At 39.8% G+C, this 27829-nt stretch overlaps 1 protein-coding gene across 1 annotated transcript in view; it reads right to left on the reverse strand.

Annotated features, from left to right (window-relative positions):
* The window catches only part of LOC139742378 (sodium- and chloride-dependent glycine transporter 1-like), an 86517-nt gene that overhangs the window by 27645 nt on the left and 31043 nt on the right, over positions 1-27829 (reverse strand). The window contains exon 2 of the mRNA XM_071652977.1: positions 8685-9583. Within this exon, the coding sequence (XP_071509078.1) occupies positions 8685-9537 (853 nt within the window). The 5' untranslated portion in view covers positions 9538-9583. The remainder of the gene's footprint in view (positions 1-8684; positions 9584-27829) is intronic.

Raw genomic sequence — 27829 nt, forward strand, 5'->3', positions numbered from 1 at the left:
GGCTTTACCTTCAAGCACATCCTCTTCAAGGAGTGTCAGCAGCGTATCTCCGCCAGCGGCCAATTTTTTGTTTTTTCCCCCACTGGCACTTCCCAGCGTATCGAAAACGTTTCTCATCATCATGATGTTGGAGAAGGGCCATCAACTGAAAGATTGTACCACGGAGCTATTACAGTATATAGCAGATAGCAGCTCCATGATTGTGCCGTGTGAACTGGACGCCAGGATGACAAGATAGCAAGGTGTTCTAGCGACCCAAAAGCAACATTTGGCTCCTCAGACCACAGTCGCATTCGACATCATCATAGAGTAGGTAAAGTCCCACATGTGAGACGTAGGCTTACGTTATGTCGAAGCTCGTTGTCCTATATCAAGAGTCCTCGGAAGCTAAGGGAGGAGTTGCAATGACAACCATTTCCGGTATAGTCTACCAGGTATTCCTTTGTCACTGGTGTCGCATAGCAAATTATGTATCACAGACTTGTATGGACATTGCTTTTTACTTATAGAACATTGCTTATATGAAAATGAAAACTTATTACCTGTCTTCTAATCACACACTAGACATTATCTGTCCTGTTCAGCCTCCAACAAGGAACAATCGTCATTTGCACTGGGCACATTTCCTGTCCTAAGTATACTTTGGCAGGAATTTGATTCTACTTTCGACGATGATTTTCTTTCTAGAAGTTGTATATTCATGGAACCCTAAAGCTTACATTCGTCATGTTTATTCGTCATCTAAAAAAAAAAAAAAGAAATGTGGGGTGGTAGTATATGGAAGGTTCATACAGGATTCAGGACGATTGTTACTTGTCTTTCGAGAGGCCAATTTCTATCTCTATATCATAGAGACGCCGGCATATCTGCCACATCGAGTACTTATTTGGAGTCCGATGGTGGCGATTTGACTTTCCACCAATGACAAGGCGTACCTTGTATGTCATTGTGGATCATCAAGCCTGGAGACAGTCTGTTTAACTGACCGCGGGAGATTATAAAATATGCACATGTCTTGTACCAGAGTGATTTCATAACTTCATTCCATCATACAGTATTTCACATAATTTCTTCTATGATTGAATTTCATTCATTTTTTTTTTCATTTATTCAGTTTAAATCTTACTTCAACTGTTTTATCTATTTGCTTTTTTTCTTTGTTTAGTTCGGAGGTTGAAGCTTTGCAAAAATAATCACCGTAATGATTGTGATTTGAAATAAGAAGATAGGGGGTGGGGAGCGATCTAAGTCTATAAGCCATCACCATATACGAGAGAACTAGATGTAATAATTATGTGCTTCAAAAACCGTCTTTGACTTTGGACTACACGGAGCCAGGAACATTACAACAAGACAGTGTCCTCGGATGATACTTGCCTATGTGCAAATCTAGCTGTAAACGAGCAAATGAGTATAAGAAACGAGTGGCGTGGCGTGGCATTCTCATCATTCAGTCCTGTGGCGGTGCAACATCACCCTCCCCCCCCCCCCCCCCCCCCATGACAGCTGGTATCAGGATCTGAGGAGAAGCCTTCTGCACTATACTGTATACTGTCATCTTGACACACCCAGTTCCTAGCTCATTTTCATGCACAGAGAGAGAACTCCCTAACACTGTGGGGACCTAGACTTCAGTTTCGAAAATATGGCCGTTTTAATCGCTGAGAGTAACAGAGATTTACGAGGGATTACGAAACGTTATCGGTTGAGACCAGCTTGATATATATATCAAGCTGGTCTCAACATTATAGGACATACTACAGGAGTTTCATCAGCTAACAATTACGTAGGTCACTATCCGAGGAAGACAATTATGTAAAGAGCGCCCTTTTAATGAGGTCAACTATTTGGGGCTTTCTCCACCCAATTGAAAGCAGAAGATGAATTATTATATTCTCGCGGTAACGACCCTAGAGCTCACCATTAATCTAAACTAATCATTCCTTTTAAATTAGTCTATTTGTCTGCTGCTCATAAGAAAGTTTGGAAACCTCCCATACATCGATTTCAGCAGACGATATTAACCATTTCAGTGCCAATGAATCAAATGTGCACAAATTTTACACACAGACCTAACGACAGGTAACTGAGGAGGCACGCAGAGGTAAAATAGAAAGTGACAGTCATTGTCGAACAAAATTCCTCGTTGGGAAAGGGGATCATTTCTTTGTGACACTAGTAGACGTGTGTAACAAATTCATCCCATCAATATATTCCCATGCATTCTTCGACACAGGCGCAACTTCAACTGACTGTTTCGAGACAAAATCGAGAGAACCATGTTTGTACATGATACAACTGCAGGTCTAATCTACAAATGTATGTATCAGTACTTTGCACGTATGTTGACAGAAAGGCCAGTAATGTGGGGTGAAAGCTATAATGGCCATAGTAATGTCAGGGAGGTGACTTCCCTGGTAATGCATTAACGACTTTCTCCATACATGTAGAGTAGAACCATGTTTAGTCTCGGCGTAACTAGGTCACAATGCAGGATGGGTCTCCCTGTCTCAATATACCCACCTGTTTTAGGCATCTTTCCACCGTCTCGTGCAAAAGCGTTCGCGCCTCATCCTCGTTCACTGACGTACAAGTTGAATCGTCCCAAAATCCAGATGCTTGTCGGAAACCGAAGTACATCCAGTTACCCCTCCCATTTTACTCTCGAGCTATAAACTCTTGGCGGATACGTAAGAAAATGGTAGTGAACTCCGTGGTATTTCCGTCCGTTCCTGCAGGCTTTAAAAACTAATAGCAGGCTGGGCGCCTTAAAACAAGTTGAAATCCATCGTCGTTATGCTATTCCTCGAAACACTGAGAGCATGAAAACGACGAAACGAAATGTCGAAATGACGAGAACTCCACATCCTTCGTTGTAAATTACACAGCAAGGACATACTTCACAGCAAATGCTTCACCCCGTATACTCCCAAGGTAGTTTCGCGGGCAAAGTCCTGCAGCCGGTTTGGGAGGATTTGGGGAAAGAAACCCGAGTTTTGCGAATAACTGTGATTAAACCTTAACCTGCGTTCCCTTCAATTGATCGGGTATTCCTTACGAATTGGAGGAGAAGGAAGAAAAAAAAAGTGCGCTTTTGTGCGCATGCATAATGGCGTGTTTGTGTTGTCAAATCGACAGGGAGCCGTGGGAAACGAGCGAGTTTCGCCCCTGGAGAGTAGCCTGAATCCTGGTGTGGCTCTACCCGCTGGAGTTGGCTCATCCGCGTGCGACTCATATTCTCCCCAGCGGGGAGAGGAAGAAAGAAAAAAAGAAGAAAAAAAAAAACGTCGTAAGAGGATCAAGGGCGAGTGTTAAAATACTGCTCTTTTCTTCCTTTTTGGACATCCACATACACTGTGGTGTGTTAAAAAAACATTGGTATCTAGCAATGACAAAGACGGAAAAACGCCTTCATTAAAACCCTTGGATTAGAACGGCGCTTAATGCATCAGCCGCCATTCGACTGCAGGGGCTATTGAGAAAGTGCACGGAAAACACTTAATCGTATACCTACACTACAAATGGTACACACTTACCAGGCAAACACAATATACTTATGTACACTTATATAAGTTTTCATTAGTCTTCATTTGATATTAACATGGTGTCCAGAAAAAAAAAATATTACAACTTTGAACGAATGCAACATCTTTGGAAAAATTAATGAACATTATTCAGCAGCCAAATATACTAAAAATGGTAGCATGTCGCATTGGTTAAAAAAATTACCATAAAACAATCTTTGGCCTTTTTTTTTCAAACATTTTGCTAATCTTGTTGCACCATGCGTCTAATTCAATGGCACAGGAAATAGGGGAATTGCATGTGCCACAAAACAACAGGAGCTTCAAAGAATCCTACCACGGTTTGGATGGAACCTTTAAGACACATAGATACATGACTCGCGAAGTACACTTCATAAAGAGGCAGACACAACACCACCAGTCGTGTAGTGTTTTATAGCCTCAAAATAATAGTGCACAGGAGATATTCCCCCAACAACGGCACGCTGTTCTCGTCCTGAATAGCTGCGATCAAATCCTTCCATAACCTGCATTTTTCTCTCCAGGAGCGCTGAGCACCGCCCGAGGACCAACTTGACCCGTGAGGGTAACCCTCCAACCCCCGCCACTTGACATCCTCCGCGTCCTTTACAGTTGAATGGAAGCACAAATTCTATTCACTCTCACACTGTGGCGGCGCAGTAGTCACTTCCATGACAGAATGAGATAATTCAATTCAATTCAGTTTCATTTTTTATCAATTCAATTCAATTCAATCATTTGTTTTTCACATTTCTCAATACAAATGCATCAAGTAATTATAACAAAATAGAATAACCATGATTATCATGATTACAGTACTAGCCAAGGGTCGGTATACGTGCAGATTTTACCTAATTGACCACAGTACCCTATGAAGAGAACCAACAAAAAAAAAATAACAAAATTTCTGTACATGATATTCATTGGATTCTTCATATATTCATTTCAATCTATACTAATTGATTAGAAGGGGTATGAAATTAGCTGATATTTCATTGTTACGCGGAGGTGGCTGCGAGGAAGTTACTGTTTTCGAGATGTAAGACAAAAACAAGAGGAAATGATCATACGACGTCACAAATCAAACCAACTATATTTTGCGGCAATTGCTGATGTGATGACGGATATAACTTTCATGTGTGGGGGTCATATTTTTTGGTGTGTGTGTTTTTCCCCACACATGTTTGTCGTTCAATGATGACATTCACGAAAATTTGATGATGTTGGTAGACGCTCCTCAAAAAGTCAATGTATAAGTTTCATTGTAGTCTGGATTTCAGACCTTCAAGTTCCGTTTATTTTAAACATGGCAGACAAAATGGAGATAGAGACACTCTTTGACATCTTGGCAGGGTTAGAGTCCTTTGTCTGAACTTTTGCAATCTTCTTATTGGGGCAACGGATTGATTAATTTTGTCCTGTTTTTTTTTTCTTTCTTTCTTACTTCTAAAAAGGAGGACAAAATACATCAATCTATCGTTAATCCTCATGTTCTAATATGGGGGAGGGGAAAGGATCACAATGCCATGATGACATCGAATCTATAGATTTGCTGTAGGGCCAAAAACAGAAGGTACAACGCAAAACGCAGAAAAACAAAACCATTAAATGTAAGGGAAGACGCAAGGAAAGCAATCACGTAAAGTTGGCATGCCGTAAACACACAGCACGGTATGTCATTTTGTAGTTCTCGTTGATAAGATGTGAAATAGGCTATCATTCGGAATAATATGTTTCTAGCATGGCTAGAAATCGTTGGCTTCGCTCGCTTGGCCGAAATGGGTTGCAGTTGGGCTGGCGTTGAAATGATTTCATTTTCTATTCGTGCAAAGCTGGATGAGATGGGAGAGACCTGGACACCGTTTCATAAAAGTTGTCAGTCCCTCGCCTGACAAGCTGTCAGTCTCTGACACTTTCGGTAAAATCCTCGGTTTTCGATTGGCCGAGAAGCTCTGGCCACTGACTGTTCCCACGGTGATTGTCAACAGACTGACGACTTGTCAGAGCGGACAACTTTCATAAAACGGTGCCCCGCTGCGAATGCTTCTCGGGACCTTTCAAGAAGTAGATGCAACGAGGAAAATTAATTCATCGCGTATATATATATACCAGAACGATTAGAGCGTTCACTAATGGTGCATACTGGACTCGGGACAACCACGATCAGTGATACTGATGATCCAGTTTGGAAGAGTATTGTTTTGAAGTATATGAGGTATATCCATCTTTTTGCTATTCTATGCTTGAGTCACGCGCTGTGGTATCAAATTCTATCTCTATCTCTATCCCTCTCTTTCTTGTGCATTTTCTTTTGTCGTTTGGCAGCACCTGTACGCCCGTTTCTGCATATAATGTTAACTTAACCCAGACGAAAGATGAGACAAGCATTTATCAAGCTCTCATCAAATCAGGTGCGGGTAGAGAGTCTAGATACACAATAAAACGTTAATAACACGGAAAAAAAAACAACAACAACTTAAACAAAACAAAAAACAAAACCCCTCCCTGAAGCTATCATTTCTCCATTACAGTTCTTGAGCGCGGGTCACATTTCCTGTTTTAAGACTGCTCATCCAGGCGATATATTCCTGTCTGTGTCAAACCAAGCAAAAAGTCGACTACCCGCAGAAAGGCACAAGTACTTAAAGTGGTGAAATAAGTCCTACTCTATTCTGACTAAAGTGCCCTGGTTTGATTGCACTTGCGACCATGAAATCGATTCTTTCCGTGGGTGTGCGACAAACGTCAAACTCTGCTCCATGACGCTAAACATTGCAACGGCTCTCATTGGTGAATATTGGTGAACATCCCCCCCCCCCGAAACTCCAGCTACTTTTCTTTTCAAATGTATCCAAAATGCGAACCCTCTATCTGACTTACATGAAAAAATGAAAATATGTCTTTTCATCTTTGAAAATTATAAGTTGCATTAAGCCTAAACCATCTACAAACCGCTCAATTAATTTTCCAATGTGGTCCGTTTCTGACGTTCCGTTAGCTTTTATTCCAAGACCAATAGTCCCATTCCTTATTAAACAGAACATCTTTCCTGGGCCAGTCCTTGCTGGCAGATTCAAATGTGCCAGGTAGTGAAAATTACTGCCAATACAGTGTATTGTGATTAGAGTGTGTATCTTCAATACACGCAATTCCACGCAATCACACAGCGATATGATATCTACGCGATCTCGATGCTGGATACTGGGCGCTATGGGCAATCATAGCTGCAAAAGATGTAGCCGAGCGTAAACAAGCGCGACCTGGCGACACCTGTAAAACTCGACCTTTAAGACGAGCATCCGTGGGCTGGCATGCATCCTGTACCTGTTTGTCGGGAGAACGGCGGGGGAAAAATTATCGCCCAATGGCGACCAGCCTTTAGTGGGCCAAGAAAAACTCTCGGAGTCAGGGCGTTGACTCTTTGCCGGAAATGACGTCACGATGTCTGATTCATGTGGCAATATTAAAGCACCTTTCAAGTATTTACAAAGTATTGGGAGAGAAAAAAAGATATATTAGTTATTTTGTGAAATTGGTTATGCAGCTACTTCATTCAAACTCAGAGTGAATGCTGGGAAGATATGGAATTAGGAAACAAAACTACAAAGTTCTAAAGACTTTGTTCAAGACTTAGTTCTCTATAATGGCTTCTAACATAGATCTGAGAGTCTAATTGATTGATGTATGATTGATAAAATGTATTTTCGTCCATAGGATAGTATTGTGGATGCTCTGTTTTCATTGTATTTGTTCACGTCAAATTGTTTTGTTACTGTTTATATCACACAATTACATTTAATCCTAAAAAGACTGGGGGGCCTAAAAGCCCCCCCCCCCTCGACATTTCGCGCGATTACTCTGCAACACGCAATGCTCTCGCCGCGATGCTCTATGACTTTTTTCTTTCGAGTTTCCCGCACATTTTGACACCAAATTTGTGACGTCCGGGGGTACGATTCTGAAGTTACATAACTTTTTGTGAGGCCGAAAATGGCTCAAAAATGTGATTTTGTGTACAAAGTCAATGCAAATTGATTTTTTTTTCACATGGTTCATACAAATATGCTTATTTTTACTCTCAATAGCTAAAATTAATTTGTTTTAGGAGTACTATGCTTCAAAAAGGGTCTACCACAAATTTTGTAAAAAAAAACAACAAAAACGAAAGGTCAAAAAAACACAGAAATATAGAAATTCATACAACAATCTCAAATTAACTTTGATACTGAATTCTTTTTTAAGTACATTTGCTAAGAATGCCACAAAGAATAATTAGACCAAAAATGAGCACTTTTGGAGCTTTATCTACTGATTTAGATCAAAGAGTCTGATTTCTCGCACAAATTAGCATAATTAATAAGAATAAAATAAAAGAAGACTATTTTGGAAAATTTCAATATACGATCTTGTAGATTACATCGCACACTATCATTGTGCAAATTTCCGCGGCGATCGCGCGATCCACGGCCGATATCTTCAGGGACCTTTAGGCCCCCCCCCCCCAGTCTTTCGTCTTTCTAGCTACCAAAATAGCCCAGTCTTTTTAGGGTTAATGTATGTGATGCAATGTGTACTGAATATGGTCGACATTCATGTAATTGCAGGGTAGCTGCATGACTATATGAAAGGTATACCTGCCAAACATTCAACTCGTGGCCAATATGTCGCGTGTCTCCCAGATTTTATGATCACGTTAATGTTGACAAAACAACTGGAGGGCTGGATTTGTTTACAGCTGGAATATAAAAGAAACGTGATTAAGTGCATGATTTTCAATTCTCCTCAAAATCAATTTTAGGAAGTAAGTAAACCGCAAAAATATATCGCCATGCTAAAACACTTTGAAAGTAGTTCATGACATTGAATAACATGTTGCCCAATGCATTATTTGTATTAATAATATCACTTATTCATTCATTAAATCTTTCATTTATTCATTTATTCACATATTCATCTTTCTAGCCATTCATTTGCTTTAATAATTCTTTTCTGTTGTCTGATAGCTCTTCTTCTGTTGTTCCATAAAAACCCTTCAAGACCTACTTGCAGTATTTTGCTGCTATTTACTGGGGATACAGCTCAAAGTAGAAGAAATTCTTCAGATGGAAAGAAATCTTTGCTAGAAAAAAAAAACAATACCTGCATCATCGTCGTCATCGATGACGTGGTCGCCGACATCCAGATCGAGGGATCCCTCTGTAAGTGCTCCCGCTTCCACATTAAAGTCAGCGATACCCTCGTCGCTCATCAGGGGCTGCGCTTCCTCGGCAACTTCCCCTCCCTGCTCCGGGAGCTCGCCTTGTGCTGGCTCCTCCATCTTGTCGGACTCGTGACACAGCGGCTGTAGCTCCTCCTCTTCTCGCGTTGGTGTAGATTGACGCACCGGTGCAGGCTCTGGTGTAGACTCTGGCATAGGTTCCGGTGTAGGCTCTGGTGAAGTGTCTGGTGTAGGCTCCAGTGTAGCCGCATGCTCCAGGCTCAGCATGGGATCCTGCTCTATATCCATGATGGGCTGCTCCGGGGACTCCTCGTCCCTGGGCGTGTCATCCACGTCTGGAGGGTACTGGTCAGCAGGATGGTCGTTGACGGGGATGTCGGTGTCAAAGTCCAGCGATCCCGCCGCAATGTCACGCACTGGGTCGACCTCGAGATCGAGAGAGCCCTCTGTGGCAATGTCCATATCAGCATCCAGATAGCCATCTCCACCCATAGCGTCTGTCGGCATCTGGTCGTCGTGGACGACATCAGCCCCGTTCTCGATCGGGCTGTGTTCCTCACCGTTGGGCGACGGCCAGGCATCGTCGCCAGATAATGCTTCCGGCGTTCGGTTGAGGTCATTCAGTTGCGCATCGAATGCGGCCTCGAGGTCCATGTCCATACCGTTGCTGACATATTTATCACTTCCGCCTCCAGTAAGCACATCCTCTATCTCGACATCACTTTTGACCCCGTTGACATCGACGTCGAGGTTGGCGTGAAAGTCCACATCCATCTTTTCTGGCTCCGCTGTCGCTAGCGTCGATGTGCACCGAGCTTATCTGTTTCAATCAAAAACACAAATATCAATGATAAGACAGTGAATAGTTCTTTTTAATATACCCGGTATTCTTTCTACAGAACAGAAGGGGGATTTGTTCACACTTTTCTCGCAGCTATTTTTACACACGAAAATAATACTGGGAACGACGTCCAAACTGAATTACTGAAAACCAATTCCATGTCGCTTCGATCGACGCAATCAATAAATTTCTGCCTCTACAGTGGCACAAATAACATTTTCCCCTTGACAAGTTTGACGATCTCCTCATCGAAATTCCATTAAAAAAAAGTGACTGATGCTTTTTGTGGGCTAATTTTAAAGCAGTGAAGTCCATTCAGGAAAAAATAAATCGAGAAGGCTCGTTATGCACGTCATCAGATTCAACGCCCCGGATAGCATAAACAGGCGTGCGCATATGGAAATCGAGGATAAAGTTGGGACTTTCCCTTTTACAGCTTCACCGTGTCACGACAAAAACGAAAGCGTCGACATCGAATCAAGAACTACACGTGAACCCTCAACAAAATGACTAAACATTAACTCTTGCGGTCTAATTTTCAGCTCGAGTGATAACACTATACCGCCCACTTCCCCCGTCGAACATACCCTCTAATCGCTCTGCAGCGACGAGGGGCGTATCCTGCCAGCCAGCGCAACGAAAAACGCGTTGGGAGTGATGCAGTCATACACAAAATGAGACGAGTTAATGGAAATTGATAGTACGCGAGGTGATTCACTTAAAATGATTCAGACGTAATGAATCAAGCGCAAGACTTCAGTGCACCATGCAGGGAGTCGGTTTACGGGCTGACTATCTGACTATCCCTACGCGCCATATGCATCTTTTTGCACTAAGACCGGAGGACTACAATTCAAAACATCCACTCGGAAGTGAAACGAAAGAGATGGCTAAATCGAAGAGATTACATAAATTGCCGGTAATTATCAGAGTTCCTCCCTTCTCTCCCTCTGCCTTTCTCTCTCATAATAGCAACACAAACTTCAGGTAGTTATCTGATTGCATGGTGGGTAAATGAGGGACAGGAGGTAGATTTATCAAGACAATCTCATCATTTTCAGTTCGCCTCAAATCTCATTGAATGAAAGGAGAGTTGGAAGTAGGGGCTGTGTTACCTAGCAACGGATATACGTGGTTCCTTTCTTTCACATCCACCGTTTTCTGCCATGACTTCACAAAAGACAGCGTGTACCTTCTTAGTTAACACCTGATATTTTAAGCGTGTTTTTGTTCTCTTAAGAAAGGCCATATGGCACTTAACTTATTGAAATCCCACTGAATTTATGCAGTCAGTTAATAGACATCTGAAGATCAATAATAGTAAGTTTATATCAAAACGAATAATGACTATAAAATGACTGTTGATAAATTTGACCTAAGATATAAAGCTCTCTCAAATCAGAAACAGCGAGAAACAATTTCAGATGGCACACCATTTTAAAGGGTATTCCAGACCAGTTAAATGTTAATCTGAAAAGAAAGGGTAAAATTCTCTGAGCACAATAGTGATAATTTGGTCAAAATCGGATACAAAATAGGGAAGTTATTAAGGCTGTTAATTTTTGCTAATATATGCAAAATAGTTCTAAAACAATGTTCCAAATGGGTGACCTACTGATGTCATCACCTCACAATATTCCATTACTCGTGTACAATAAACTGACAAAATGAATTAACTTTTCTATAAGCGCAAACCTCCAGCTGAATAACTTCAAAATAAAGATGAGTCAGATATACAACGTATTAGGATTTGAGATTGGGGCATAATTGCGTTTAAACATAACAAACTGGACATTTCAAAATTGTGCGCACAAACTTTATGGCAAGTGGTTTGGTGATGACATCACCGGCTCACGTATTTGCATATTCACACTGACTGTTTAAGAACTACTTGCTTTGAGAAAATTATGAAACTCCAAAATTTCATAACTTCCTTAATTTTTATCGGACTTTGATCAACGTTTCACTGTTGCTTTATAAAATTTTACTCTTTGTTATCAGACATGCGTTTACCTGGTCCGAAATTCCCATTTAAGGGTAATCCAACGCCTGAACACGTAGACATCGAAAGTTGTTATTTTCAGGCAAACTGAGCTTATTTTGGAATGGGACATTCTGACAATGACTGATGTGTTATTTCAAACCTATATGCCGAGGGAATTTAAGCAATATAATAAAAGGACGGGGAGGGGTAATCAGCTTTTAAAAGTTTCAATACGGTGATGAGGTCTCGATAAAGGTCCCTAAATACGTCATTGATATAATTAGTGTGTGTTATCACAAAGTCTACAGCATGAGTGATTAGAACATACAGTTTGTGCCTATTGGCGACATAACGGGTGTTATCTTTCTTTGCACTAAATAAGCTAAGCGGACATAGATGTTAGCTTAGGGCACAGTATCAGGCATTTTATGTATTTTCGGTTTCATTCATTCATCGACGAATATTTCCTCGGTAAGAAGGAAAACCGTGCTCTTGCTATTCTAATCAACAGTTTTCTCTGCGTGAATTTACGTCGTAAAAATACAGCAAGACAAAAAAAAAAACAACAACAACCAAGCATGTCTTCCATTGCAAGTACGATATGATCATAATACAGCCAAGTTTCACAGATCAATTGAGCTGTTCTCGTCTCTGAGAAATGCAGGGCAAAGCATGGATAAGCAAATGCATACTCTGCTTAACTCTTAAGCAATCTCAATGACGAAAACCGATATGACATCTTGGCGACAAGACATAATCACCTATTCATGTCTAGACAATAACTATTGTCTGCTTAATAAGTTCTTGCCTTACAACATATCGCTTTTACGTTGAAACGTAACTCTCAATAATGCGTTCCTATATGGGTTATAGGATTACCCTCTTTACAGAATAGATGGACAACAGGACCCTACATGTTATTTCTATATCATGATAATCGTGTCATCTCATCCCTTCCAAGACATCTAAGACGATGTCTGAAGCCTCGCCGGAAAAAAAAATACACTGAGAACGAATACTGTATGGGGTTTAAAATGGCCGCTTCGTTGTGACTTATACGACGTCTCCTGTGATGTAGCCTATATTATATACATGCATCATTTTGCTTTACCTGCGGCCGTCATAGGAGTCCTACTTTATAGTAATAAATCATTTGCGTAATACAATAGGTTCATCTACGGAAGGATCATCTATGCTATTTATGGTTCTGCCAATACGGATGCCGTTTGCATAGAACCCCTCGTCCCAATACATAACAGTTTGCAAGAATAATTGTACCTCGTCAGCCCAGTGACGAGAGGGTGTAGGAGTGGTTTGGAGCACGACTAGAACGCAGACTACATACACGGTCGTTGTGGCAAGGGACGTACAGCGCCGCTGTTTGGCGCGTGGGAAGGATTGGCAGGAAAGCTCCGACAGGAAATCTGGGATATCTCGGAGGGAAATCTTTGCGTCTTCTGCTTCTTAAAATTCGGCCCCTTGATAAACCACTTGGTCTGGTAGCACATTGTCGCGCCATTAGTACTAGCTAATGAAAAGAAAGCTAATCGCGCACCGAGCGCTGTAAAGCCGTGTCTATTAAACCCATCCCATGCCATGCTATATACAAATCACATCGTTCAAAGATCCCAAAACAGCGTACAGATACCATGGCCTCTTCCCACCTCCCTGCATGGCCTGAGGTATAAGAACATCTTCTTTTTTAGGTCGCGATAAATGATTTCTGATACCAACGAGAGATATGCCACTATCATCTTCTCAAGGAAAGAAATTGTCCCTTGCTCAGCACATCGAACTTTCTCTCTCTGTTAATGGAGCATTTGAGAAAGGCCACATAAACATATTGTGTTTATCGATAGACAATTGACAACTTCCCAGCGTTGTTCTTCTCTTTCTAAAGGGAGACATTTCACTATACAAGATTTTCGATACGCATTGTGCAGTCTATACGGGAATATAGTTACTTTGAAAAAGTCGAGAATCCATAAAGTATTTTTTAAAAATCCACAAAACGTATTCAATGACGTATTCTAGCACACTGCGACCTGAGATGGATAAAGAAAAAAAAAATGACCATAAACGGATGGTATGGATACAACGATGAGTCAGCGAGACGGCATCCTCCTAACGAGATAACGCAGATGCGAGCCCGACGACAAAGAAACAAGGTATCCTCCTCATCTCGGCTCCACCCCTTTACCCCCCTCCAGGCCCACATCCTTAACATGGTACTTGGTCATCCTTCTGCCTCGTTCGCGATTCATCCATCCTCTTACTGACAGATACTGGGAGGAGAGGTGAAAACTGTACCGGATACATGATGTAACAGATAATGTTCATCTGAAACACATCAATATCTTTATCAACTCTGCATGTATACTTGCTGTACTATGTAAATGGCGTATTTTTATCATACACATTAAACGCGACAGGCATGTGACTAGTCAAAATGTTTGTTTTGCTTATCGTCCGAGGACATAAAGGGTACAGTACAACGTAAGCATGACAGCAGAGCTCCACGGATGACACAAGAATAATAGGTTCAGACCGTGCGGGTAGTCGGTTTTTTTTTTTCTTCGAGTATTACAATAATATAATGCTTGTATGATACAAACGCTGTCTTCAGTTGCAAACCCGTGAGAACATGCACTCGTGTTTATGTCCTTGTGTGTATATGGCATTATGTTTGTGTCTCCGTGTAGGTCTTAAAGTCTTGTTTACATTTCGTACAATATGTTTTTCTGCTCGTGTGTGTTGGGGGACGGGAGGGGAAGGGAAGGAGAGGGGTTGGCGAGCGAGGAGGATTTGACCGTATCATCTCGGAAAACACAAGTCTTGATGATAATTCCACATCTGGGGTGGTGTCCAGGAAACGGGAAGACAGCCAGCCTCGCCCGTCCGGTGTGATGGACAATCGCTTGGATTGTATTTCTCTTTTGATGGTAGCCACATCTCTTCCAGCTCGGCATACAGAGAAGAAGATGAATGCGAATTCACATTCCTTCCTCGCGGGGCTTATGCAGAGACAAGAGGAGACTGGATGGGGACAAACTTTGCTAAAGAGAGGTGGCTACGGGGAGATACCATGATCCCAAAACACCATCTATGATGATCTTTGAAAGGAGGTGTGTGATACCTCCGTGATCTTCGTGAACGTCAGACCGGCTGACAGGAAAGTACACGTCACACTATACTCTCTCCATGGAGCTACAACACATGGAGCTAGCTCCATGCTCCCTCAAAGGGAAACACCACTGAGACTTGACTTCTGTATAGTCACCGACATCGGTCAATGCGAGTGTCACCTTAAAGGGATAGTACAGTATTGGTGGAGATAAGAATTGGACTTTTAATCTTTTTGCGAGATACCAAGAAAACATTTATGAAATAGTACAGAGCATACCATTTTAAGAGGAATTCAAAGTTTATTTCAATGAAAATCGGGTTTAGAATGACTGAAACATTCAAAAACAAAGTAAAACAAAGTGATTGTAATAAACTTTGGGTCCCACACTTTATTAGAATCACTCTGTTTTGGATATCTCAGCCATTTCAAAACCAGTTTTCATCAAATAAACGTTGAACTCATGGAATTACATACTCTTTCACATTTCATAAGAGGTTTCTCATTATCTCACCAAAAAGAATGTTAGAAACCTGAAATTAGGTCTCAACCAAAACTATACAATCCCTTTAACCCTTACACCACCAGCGTGTCAAAATACCATTCATATTGTAAACAAGAGAATTCTCAGTATATGACACGGGAGTTACCAGGAGTTTCAAAGCTTAATAAGCTGTATAGGTACTAAGCGCAAGTATGAGTAGCGTATAGGCTCCTACGTGTATATAGTTGTATCCTAGTAATTTCAAGTACAAGCATTCTGCATACACAATGAACTACAAAACACGCAGCGTATTTTCTGCGGTGCACTGGGATCGGTGAACTCAAAATATCTGCCAGAAAATTCCAGAGGAGATTACGGCCGGATCAAAGTGGATTTTTGAGGGGAAAAACACAAACGGTATAAATCATAATCATCCTGGCAGTTGTCATTCACGTAGTAGGTTGAAATAAAGTAGCATGGCCATAATATTTGCGACATTACGATTCATTCTGCTGGTTCTGCTACTTGTAAACATGGGGCCCATGGACAAGGTGGTGTAAATATGAATTCCTTGGCATCTAGTAGTAAGAACGTCCCCCCCCCCCCAAAAAAAAAAAGGGAAAAAAATCTATTGGTCACAAACACGCATGTGTCATTGCATTAGAGCTATATAGCAATACATGTACCTTGAATCCATCTTCTGCAATAAGTAAGTCAATATATTGCGTATATGCATAGTTTGACGTGGGGAAGGGTTATAATGATGCGTTTCTGGGTCATTAACTTTGATTAAATTGGACTAATGAAGCAAACTTTGAACGTACAGTGGAAGAGTGTGCGTATACAAAGACTCGTGACATTATATATAATGTATAATAATGATTGACGGTGATATAGCGAGCTTTCAGCTTCAGCTATTTTGCTATGCTCTTATAAACTGAACCAATGCAAGCACACACACCAAACGCGTCATACAACTGGGCGATTTCATTTTAAGGTGCGGTGTTCTAGTGTTGTTTTTTTTTCACGTTTTTTTTTTTTGTATCTTCGTGTGTGCGTGTGTCTAACCCAATAGAGAGACTCACTTTTCCCGCCTCTTCATTCATTCTTGTAGCGCTTTCTGCTGTTTCCCCCTTTTTCGAATGCCCTAATTAGAAACTTGTCAGAATGTAGACAGAGATCGTAACTTGGAATATTACCTTTACAGGTAAATTCATCTCAAACCTATATGCGGATTCAATGAATGTAGAATATCGGAAAAAGAGATCAGTGACGTTTGAAGAAAATCGGGTAATCGGTTCAAATAAAAATTTACGAATAATCAAAGTTTTGTTTGGGTCCATACCTGGGATTACCGTACGAGCGCTAAACACCATCTGATGACGGCGTTACCTAACTGACTTCCAAACTCCTTCATTTCATATCTCTTCGACATGCATCAACGACCGAAACGGTACATGAGGACTTGATAATCATATCCTATAATCCATCGTCTGCATGACGCCGTAAAGACCATACAACCGGAATACGACTTCTCCTCAATTCAATGGACATTTGAAGGTCAATGTACCACCGTGCCCGGTTGGTAAATGATGGACAAAAACAGAAGTTATTGTAATTATGACCCTAACGCATAATTGCGTGGGCGATGGGTGATGGGATGATGGTGTCATCAAGCTTGACTTGGTTGTCATGCAACACGTAGTCTCACAACCATGATACCGAACTCGAAAGAATAAAAACATCCATAATCGGTACGATATTCTTCGACCCCCAATATCCATTCAAACTGATGTTATCTATCATATTTATCATACTTGTGCACGAATAATGTCCAGTTGAAAAAATTACCCTCATCCTTTCCAGTAGAATGAAATCGGTATGAACCCACGTATTCATTTCAAGACTGATTGATATTGAAACATAAAGTGAATTTCTTACTTACATTATTCTGCCCACATGCTCTTGAAGGAATAACCATCGAAACTTCCTTAACACGACACTGTCGTCCAGTTACAGTGAACAGCACCAAAAGATGACACCAATGAGGTCATTGGGCTGGGTTCTATTTCTCAGTATGAAATTACACAATCTTTGCTATTTACTCCTCCACAGCGACTGAGATAAGGTTGCACTTCTCTTGAACAACTGACCTAATAAGAACCAGTGTGAGGAACCAGGGGCCTCACTGGAGGAACATACAACATGAGCGAATATCACAACTACAGGGACATGTGCGAACACCCATGACATGCACCCGAGCCCGGGCTTCTGTTTTTCGCATAACGCCCTTCTCGCTCGATAGGATACCTAACATTCCCTGTCGCATCGACGCTGCCCTACCTGTCGTATCTACTTACGAAGGAGCAGACCTATACGGGTCACAGACGTTCATAAATTCACGGTCAGGTCAGCTCAGCTCCTCCAAATGGTCACACGAAAGTGACTAACATCACGCCTAAAGCACTACCTGCGATCCTGACTTACAAGTGGTGCCATCCGTGGTTACGTGCTCCAGGGGCAACCATAGATTCACCTGTGCAAACCTCTTCTAGAAGTTGCCGAGACCGCACGTGACGTACCAAGAGGGGAACTCCCTTTCAAAAGTGCTTAAAGGGATTAGTACAGTTTTTGTCGACCCGAGGCTCAAATTTTTAATATCATTTAATTTTTGTCAGATAATGAGAACCTAGTTGTGAAATAGTATGAAAGAGCATAAAATTCAATGGGGCCCACTTTTCACTAGGACCACTTTGTTTTTGGATATCTCCACCATTTCCAAACCGATTTGAATCAAATTCCTTTTAGAATTGTACGCTCTTTCAGATTTTATGAGTAGTTGCTTACAATCTCACTAAAAAATTAAAAACACGAAGCCCCTTCTCGACCAAAACTAAACCACCCCTTTTATTTACGCTTGTAGGGCCTATACAGCTAACGATTTGATATCACACTATGACGTACCACAACACAAGGAGTGAAGAAGACTATCTTAGAAAACCTCGCCTACTCTCGGCAATTTGAGTATGGGTGTGACTGATACATAATCTTCTGCTGATACAAAACTAAATACCTAACTAAATGATAAACAAGAAATGATTTATGTTTCCACTAAATACTGTAGTTTATAAGGAAGATGATTGGGCAATAAAAAAAGGGTACGCCCTACTGCTAATAATACAACCCACGTGAAACTACATTTGCAACGTTGACATTAACTGATGTCATGCTAGAGATAAAGACATATCCAAACTAATCCTTTCTGAGCTAATGAGTCAAATGTGTACGAATAAACCTACGAAACGAAAATTAATGTGGCACGCAGAGGGTTACAGGGCAAAACTATGGGCAAATGCTTCCAACTACCTCTGAAGATCTGTGCTGGGTGAGTCTGCGACGCCAAGTTGGACACTGATTACTGCATGTATGCATGGAGCTAGGTAGCTCCATGATGTATGCTTAACCCGTTCCGTACGTCTAGGATGGGCATTTCAGAATTCAGTATGGAACGGGTTAAAATTTCAGGTGATTTGGTAGACTTTGCTCGGGGAACAGAAGGGACTGGACCGCTTCATCTTTGTCGTCAGGAGAGCAGAACAATTAAAACACACTGGCAGAGATGAATATCTAGAGCCACCATTTCTGATTGCCCATCCAATTTTTGTTTTTGTTTTTGTTTTTTGTTGTTGTTTTTAGTTCGAAGAAAAACCCCCACGATATCAATATACATTATGGCAAATTAAAAAAACGCCAATAACAACTGGCTTGCAAGTCTACATTTAATTAAAGAATGATATTCTAAAAATGGCTGCTCGACTGAGATTGTAATTAGTTTCGATAGGACCCAACCTTAAATCATGAATGTTCATCTACTAGTATATCAATACAAAACCAAAAGGAGAAGCTTCCAATCATCTCAATTACGACCAGTCGAATTTACCCCCCAAAAAAAAGACAATGCAAAAGAAAGTGAGCGCATTCTGGACACATTAACCTCGTTAACCTGGGCCAAAACCTTCCCATCGCCCCTCCGTAATTCGGCCCAGCGAGTCGACATGGGAATCTCATCAACTTGAACTTTCCAACTCTTGAAACAGAGCAGATGCTTGTGCGCACCAGCAATGCCATTCTTGTCACTTACCCCCTCGTACGCTGCTTTATTAGCTCTGCGAGAAATGTCAGCACGAGCAGAATGCAAGTGCATAAAGACCGTTTTCAGCTCTAGACGATCGCTATATTAGCCCGATTTTGGCACTTAATCTATATGTCAGGAATAATGTTTCTGAGGGTACGTCTTCAACAATACGATTGGAGCACAGGAATAGTGTTTGGTACCAGTATCCCTTACATACGAGTGAAGTGTGTTTGAAATGTATTGTGGGTTAAATGTGAGTGACAACGCATGGGAACTAGGCTGCGGAGGAGGTGAAAAGGGGATGCCATCCCGTATGGGTTTTTCAGGTCCCTTCTTTTATCAAATTATCGGATATCGACACCGCTTCCCAGCTGCACCGCGTCGTTCCCAGACCGGGTGCCCAGTGGAAGGAAGGGACGGCATACGAGCGACAATTCCGCATTCCTCTGTCATGTTTGATGTCCGATTCTCCTCTCCAACGCATTTTGTAAAGGCAGAGAGAGAAATATTAAACAGAGCAAAACAAAATAGAGAAAAGGACATTTCGTGATCTCCAGCGGATGTCCGATTAAAGGGGACATTACCCCCCAAATATACGTGGGTTCAGTGAATGCAGAAAAGTTAGTAGAAAGTATTTTTGATGTTTGAGAAAAAGTGGACGATCTGTACAAAAGTTATGAATTTTTACAATTTAGGTTGGATCTATGTGCCATCACTTCTGGATAAGAAGACTTCAACAATTCGTGATGTCACAGAAGTAGAATGCTATACAGAAAATGCAAAGAAAACCTGTACACAAAATTTCATTTTTGTGGCACAAAGAAAGAGCTCTTGACTTACCTTCCTCAGAAGGGAAAGTGAATGATACCCTCAACATAATTATGACAGTATACTTTACAATTTCAGGGAATTTGCAGTTTTTATCAAAATATACAAAATAAAAAATATATAAAATCGTCGGCGTTTTCACGAACCGACGCTATTTCGTTTTTGAGCGAAAATGTAGTTCTGAGAAAATCGCGTTTAAAGATCTCACAAGTTTTAGACAACGTTTTCAATGACTTTTCCTGTCTTGTGTGTGAAAATTTTGACAGGGTGATGAGAGTGGAAGTTGTTCTTCCTATCCATAGTGTAATTTTAGTGTGAATTCAAAAAATTTACGATATTTCTGTCTTCAAACTCACTGCGTCGGTTCGTAAATCCATCGTTTCTTGCGCGCACCATAGGTTATGTACTTAAGCGCGGGTCTCACGAACCGACGTAAGTTGTATTACGCCGGTTCGTGAGACCCGCGCTGTAGGGCCTGTACAATAGGTAACGTGCAATACGCGTGTATTTACGAACCGTCGCTATTTCATTTTCGTATGTGTTTACATACAAATACTATTAGGGCTATACCTGCTTATCAACAATAACCTTATTAATTGAAATTAATTGTCATGTAATGATTGTTGTGATGATTACAATACATTTAGTGATAATTAAGATGATAATACAAGCCAGTTTCTCTTAATTGTTCTAAAAAGAGTGTTGTCATTGTTTTCATCTTCATTTAGTACACGCATGTATTGTTATTATAGCTGTGGTTGATCGTTCCAAAGATTTCTTTGCCCCCCTTTTTTTGTGGATATATTATTATTTAACACTTTTGCATTTGGACATCTATCATTTGGTAATACATGTATTCGGTATACTGTGTTTCATATTTTTTACTTTTTACTGTTTTTTTAAATACTTAATTAACTTACTTTTTCATTTTTTCACATTATTTTTAATTCAAATTCAGTTCACTTCTTTCATAATAATTATGAATGTTTGTTCTAAGATGAAGGATACCGCTAAATCTTGGGAAAAAGATGTGCCAGTCAATAATAATTACTTGTATTTACTCATCTTTCATACTCATGCATGCACTCTGTTATTTCTTTCTCTGAAATAATATATTAATTTCTTTATTTCTTATTATTCCACATATTTGTGACATTTACTTTGTCACAATTTTTATCAGTGTCATTATTGTCATTTGGCTCGCATGCGAATTCACTCATAATTCCTCATTTTCCATCTTTCTCTTTCCTGCTCAACAGATTCTATGATAGCTGCACCTGATCATATAAAAACATAAACTCATCCTGCATGCACTCTTCGAAACTGATAAACTCCTAAAAATACATGAATATCGACACTATCAGAATTTCAAGCTTCATTTAAAATATATAATAATGGTCATGTTTTATTATGCCTTTTGCAGCAATATATTGAAGAGGTACATTATGTAATCGAAGAAACATAGGTCCTCAATAGAATATCAAATTTGAATTATTCAGAGATGAGTAATGACAATGGGAAGGATAACAATTGTGGAAGAGCTCCATAAATCAATACATATCTAATGGCAAATGGAGATGGAATCAAGATTCAAGAATATGTGTAATTCAAGTTCATTATTATATCAGTTCTTGTGTGTTCACAAAAAGAGGAACACAGTTCGAACATGCACACCAAATCTTACATCGTACATTTACATCTATAGAGTGTGGACGGAACATATACAAGAGAAAGAATAACATTCTCAAATTAATATATCAAGCATAACTACATGTATGTATATGACCACACAAAGATGTTGCTGCATATGCATGAAGCTTGAGAGTGCTGCAACACCCATATGCTCAGATAAAAACTTGATGTATATCATACAAAAGAGAAGAGGTACTGCATGTACATGTAGTTACACTATTCACAGGACAGTAGAGAAAAAGCACGAGAGAGAGAGAGAGAGGGAAATGGGTGTCTAAAATAGGTCGATGTAAGGAGTGCCAAGCCAATTAAGTCTCTAATAGAAGTCATACATATATAAGGAAACAAATTAATCACAACATAAATGATCATGCTCATGTTAACCAATAATTAGCATCTAAAAATGTGTGTAGAAAGCCCATAATATCAGCCTTTCGCCCCGAAGGCTTGTTACATATGAGAAAAGAGAAATTTTGGCCGACCCCCCCCTCCCTGTGAATCCTTAATCCACCAGTACTATAAACACATTCTGAGAATGTGTTTTAGTACATGTACTAGCAAATTCACAAGAGGGTTGGGGAAATTCAGCCAAAATTGTGTGTGGCTAAAATAATTAAAAAGAAAGGTCATCAGCAAAACTACGGGGTGGATGCAGACGAATTTTCATGTGATGACTAAAAAATATGCAGCTAAAGGAAAAAAAAAAGACGGCGGAGAGGGGCCAAGGCTAATTTGACTCCCCTCCCCTCCCCCCCACCAAAAAACAAACAAACAAACAAACACCACTGTTTTACAGCACCTTTAAAGGACTCTTAATTTTTTGTTTGTGAAAAACAAATGTCTCGAAGTAAAGAATTCCATATTGTAGGCGAAATGTAGACCGATACAGTGTATAAAGTGTACATCCCAAGCTATTAAAGAAAAAAAAAACAGATTATGAATATCATTTAAAGTAAGAATTTCAGTGTGTTTAATCATTTTTAGTTGAGTTGCAAATGACATGTACATATTCAATAAGAGCAGTAAACTTCGAAGCGCCCCCAAGCCCTTCTATACTTAATTATTCATGTGTAAAGGTAGCGCCAGGGCACTCCGGTGGTCTAGTGGTTATGACGCTGGTCTAGTAATCCAGAGGTCGTGGTTCGAATCCTGCTTGGGCTGCCTGTGATTTTTTTTTTTTTCACAGCAGCCTACAAACTGCACACTGTAGTTGCGTGCGTTACTACGGATGGAGACAAATGAATAATCTATTATTTTAATATACGATGTTTGACATCCTTATTGCAATCACTTTCTTTAATTGTAAATTTAGAGACATAATGAATTATTATTAAAAGAAATCAAATTTCTGTATTTTGTTGTGAGTTTGCATGGGAACATACACGTATCATAATTTACAATTTTAGTTAGATAAAGAACATCTTATAACAGAACTGTCTAGTGATGGTTGAATAATTATGTCAATTTGTTATAAGTCCTATCATTTACATGGAGTGCATGTTCCCATGTTTATAAGAATCATACGTGACACATTCAAAGTGGGTTGAAGACAACAAAATAATAAATAAAAGAATAAAGGAGAATAGAACTTAATCTGATTACAGCATCATCTAAATATTGCCAATGTGCACTTAGAAATCTATCAAGATTTATCACAAGGTTATGATTACCACACAAAACCTTCAAGATTTATTATCATGAAATACATACCAATGAACACTTAAAAAAATCTAACATTCCATATCCACATGAAGCTTTCCTTGATATAAATGTCTCTCTGTAGTGTTATTAAAGTGTAGCAAAATTATAATTACGACATCACAGAATGGAATGCCTTGTTTTCACCTTCAATCTTAGGATCTCCTTTCATGTTTCCACTTTACAATCACATTTCACTGTAGATATACCGTCCTTATGTTGTCGCCCTTCATCCCAATTTCTCCCTTCTATCCTATCTGTAGATTGTCTTCTTTCCTAAGCCATTGTATTCACATTCCTTGATGATCAGCACGATGCTGTACTTTTTTCTTCTTCTCTGAAACAGTCCAGCTCTTCGCTACTGCATGGCATCAGTCATCTGAAAGAAAAGACAGAAATTAAGAACTTTCAATTGAAATCAAACATCATGATACAAGATACAACTTTCATTTTGAGAAAAAGAAATCAGCCAACTAAACTGTAGTTGAAATTATTTTGCTCTATTTATATTAAACATAAAACAAAACGGTATACAGGATCAGTGAATGTCAAAAAAATACTGCTGTTTTTGATGCATATTCAAATTGTCTCGCCTTTTACATATTTCAATGATGCAAGATCTTATGTCTAGCACTTAGTAAGTCTCATGTAGAATTTAAATTATTATTCACATGAATAAATCTGCATGTCCTTGTAAACAAGGCATTGCTTTGAAAAAGCTGAATATTACTAATTGCATTTGGGAAAGAGTCTACGACAATCAAACTTGTTTATTATCAGAGACTTTAACATCTTAATTAGACCTAGACTCTACATTACCTTTGTATTCACATCCGTTGGTGATGTACACGACCCTGTACTTTTCCTTTTCTTTTCTGAGACAGTCCAGTTCTTCGCTACTACATGGCACCAGTCATCTGAAAGAAAAGAAAGAAATTAAGAACTTTTGATTAAAATCAAACATCATGGCACAAGATACAACTTTAATTTTGAGAAGAAAAAGAAATCAGCCAACAAAACTGAAGTTGAAATTATTTTGCTCTATTTATATTAAACATAAAACAAAATGGTAGGCCTATGCAGGATCAAAGAATGTCAAAAAATGCTGCTGTTCGTATTTGATGCATATTCAAATTGTCTCTTCATTTACACATTTTACTGATGCAAGATATTATGTTTAGCACTTGGTATGTCTCATGTAGAAATTGAATTATCATTCACATGAATATAAATCTACATGTATTTGTAAACAAGGCATTGCATTGAAATAGCTGGATATTACTACATGTACCTGCATTTGGGAAACAGTCTATGACAATCAAACCTGTTTCTTATCAGAGACTGTAACATCTTAATTAGACCTAGACTCTACATTATCATTCAGCTTTTAAAGGTATTAACCATTCACCTATAAAACACTGGCATTGTCATGTGCATCATATTTCTTTGATACTGCACATATTTTCATGAAGTCTGCACAAGAATGCAAATGAAACACGTCTGCTGTTGGTATTTATGAGAAAAAAAAATCACTAACCCGGAAGTCCTTGGCCTTAGGAATAACACGTGGCGAGTTAGTAGGAATTGACGTTAAAATAGAATAAGAATAGATCTACTAAATAGGCCTTTGCCTCATGAATGTCTGGTCTAATTATAGACTAAGTGAAGTCTAGACCTTTCACTTTTAAGTTACCAGTGGTTCACAAAATTTATATTATAGATCTAGACTACATCTAGATCTAGACATCTAATACTATTAGATCTTGGCAACTTTTGTCTTTGTGACACGAAATTAACACGTCACGGATGATATTGCGGCGATATCCAACAGGATGAGAGTACCACTATTACTGACTCAGTAAGTTGACATCTATAGATAACTAACATCAACTTGTTAACGTACGTTAGAGATGGCACCATATACAATAACCGGTGACACTGACACTGACAGATCTAACGACTACGTTTAGACTAACGTTAAAGAGTTAGACTCGCCATCTCAGTAAGTCGGCCAAAGACAAAGTCAATACAGGGCTAAGTCAGTGTTACTGTTATGTTAGGCCTAACAAATGTTAACGGTTACTCGGTTAGGTTAGGTTTACCAGGACTCAAGAGTCCTGGTTAAATCAGTCGAGGGACATTTCTTAGAAGTCCTTCGATTCCAAGAATAAAAAGGGTGAAAGAACAAAGGGAAAAAAGGAAAGAAGAAAGGACAAAAGATTATGTATGGATGCTGTGGAAATCGACAGCGCTACTGTCTGTATCACTATCAATCACGCGTGAATATGTAAACGCCATTTGGTTGGGCCGCATTCACAAGTTTTAGGGAAAAAAAGCCCCACCGCTGTGCTTCAAAGGTACTCCACTCGAACTAACGTTAGACATAATGTCACATATCTACACACAGTACGGTACTAGGGCTGAATTCACAAGTATACTATAACACTGCACTGTACAGGAAAGCCACCTAACCTGTAGAGTACTACTCGTAGTGTTTAGGTAGTATCACTAGACCACATACTGTCATAGATGACATCTACACCAACGCTGCACACTGGCACTGGTCCGACGGTCCCTGACCAGGAAAAATCACTGTTGGACACTGACCAGTAACTTTTTCAGGAATGGACAAGTACAAATTGGGGGAAAAATGGGTGGACTCTACCTACTATTACCACTAGTGTAGATGTAGATCTAGAGCTAGACTATAGACTCTGTGTTAATTTGACTTGGTCTTAGACTTCAGCTGATCTTAGTTTTAGTAACTGGCATTACAAGTAAAGTCTTAACTTAGACTTAATAGTTAAACTTGAAAGTTAAAGTCTAACATGTCTAACTTTATTCTTTACTCTTCCTTTGAGTTTTACTTTTAGACTTTTTACTCTTTTTTTGGTTTAGTAGGCCTACTTTGTCAATCTCATGATTTAATTTTCAACTCAAGTCAAGGCATAGCCATGAGTGTCTTCGAGACTTTGACATCTTGCATGTCTTGCACACAGACGTTACGACTACAGTACTCAGTAGTCTCAGAAGTAACGACATAAGTTGAAAAGAAACTATAAATAATATGATTTGGGATCTAATTTGAAATTGGATGGCGTTTACAGACTAGGCTTCATAAGCATCACGCGATTGAATACATGGGACTACACTCTACCGCAATTAATGGTTATGGTAGTCCAACTGAAACTGTTATTTTGAGCATGATTTTAATAGGATTATAGCTTACCATTCACTTCACTCGTGGACAGTGGGCTGGCTTAGGTCGTCATTCATCTTTCAGATGGTTTGGTTCTCACTCTGAGATCTGGATTAGGGCCAAAACCTAATTCTAGGCCAGTAAGTTGAACAAAGCTCAAAATAATGCAACTGCGACGGTTCGTAAAACCCGCATTGCTCTTCACCCTAGCAATTCGGGTTTCACGAACCGGCGTATCTTTACTGCGTCGGTTCGTGAAACCCCTTTTTCTCAATTTCTCGATATTTCGAGTACCGTCGTTTTTTTCTTTCTTTGATAAAATTAAGAATAATTAATTTTGTGATCTAAAATTTTGGGATTTGGTAGAGTTTTGAAAGCACTTTCATTTGGTACCAATATCTCGATTTTGAAAATTTTGACCAAAATCGAAATAGCGTCGGTTCGTGAAAACGCCGACGAAATAACAAAAAGTTCCTAAGAGTCAAGAGCAGGACGGTAAGTAAAAGATATCTGGTCAAATGAAATTAAAGTCTAACGGAAGACCTCACGAGCTGTTTATAAAGATTCTATCCTAGAGACCTAGTCCACAGGGTATCCTAACAGACGAATAGGATGCCATATCGGTGCATGATGGAAGCCGGATGGTGCCAGTATGTATTATGCCAACGAGTCAAAATACGAAATGACAAATAATAAAGCTGTGATAGACCAACAACAGTCGGCGCGATCGAGCGTAGAGTTCTTGTTTTTACAAGCCTTGCGCAAGGCCATTACATGACAATTGCAGGAAATTATAGCAGCAAAGAAGCGCCTTGGAATTTGTCATGAATGCAAGTTATGATAACAACAGTCTAGAGTCTTCTCGCAACATTTCCTTCTATTCAGGAGGTCGAGCGCATAACCCTGAAGAGATAATGATCTCTTGTGCCAAACAAAAGAAACACCAAGAAATGGGTAGTCCCCGGTGGATACGTCTGCGCACTTTCCCTTGAAAAAGTCAACTGCTGATTGTCATTACAGACGAGGTGACGACCTAAGTTGTTTTGGCGCGTTTTTATAAATCCATGCTTCCAAGAGCAGA

This window comes from Diadema antillarum, unplaced genomic scaffold, assembly GCF_040938485.1.
Source record: "Diadema antillarum isolate AM-2024a unplaced genomic scaffold, OU_Dant_1.0 scf00000003, whole genome shotgun sequence".
In the NCBI taxonomy this organism is placed as follows: Eukaryota; Metazoa; Echinodermata; class Echinoidea; order Diadematoida; family Diadematidae; genus Diadema; species Diadema antillarum.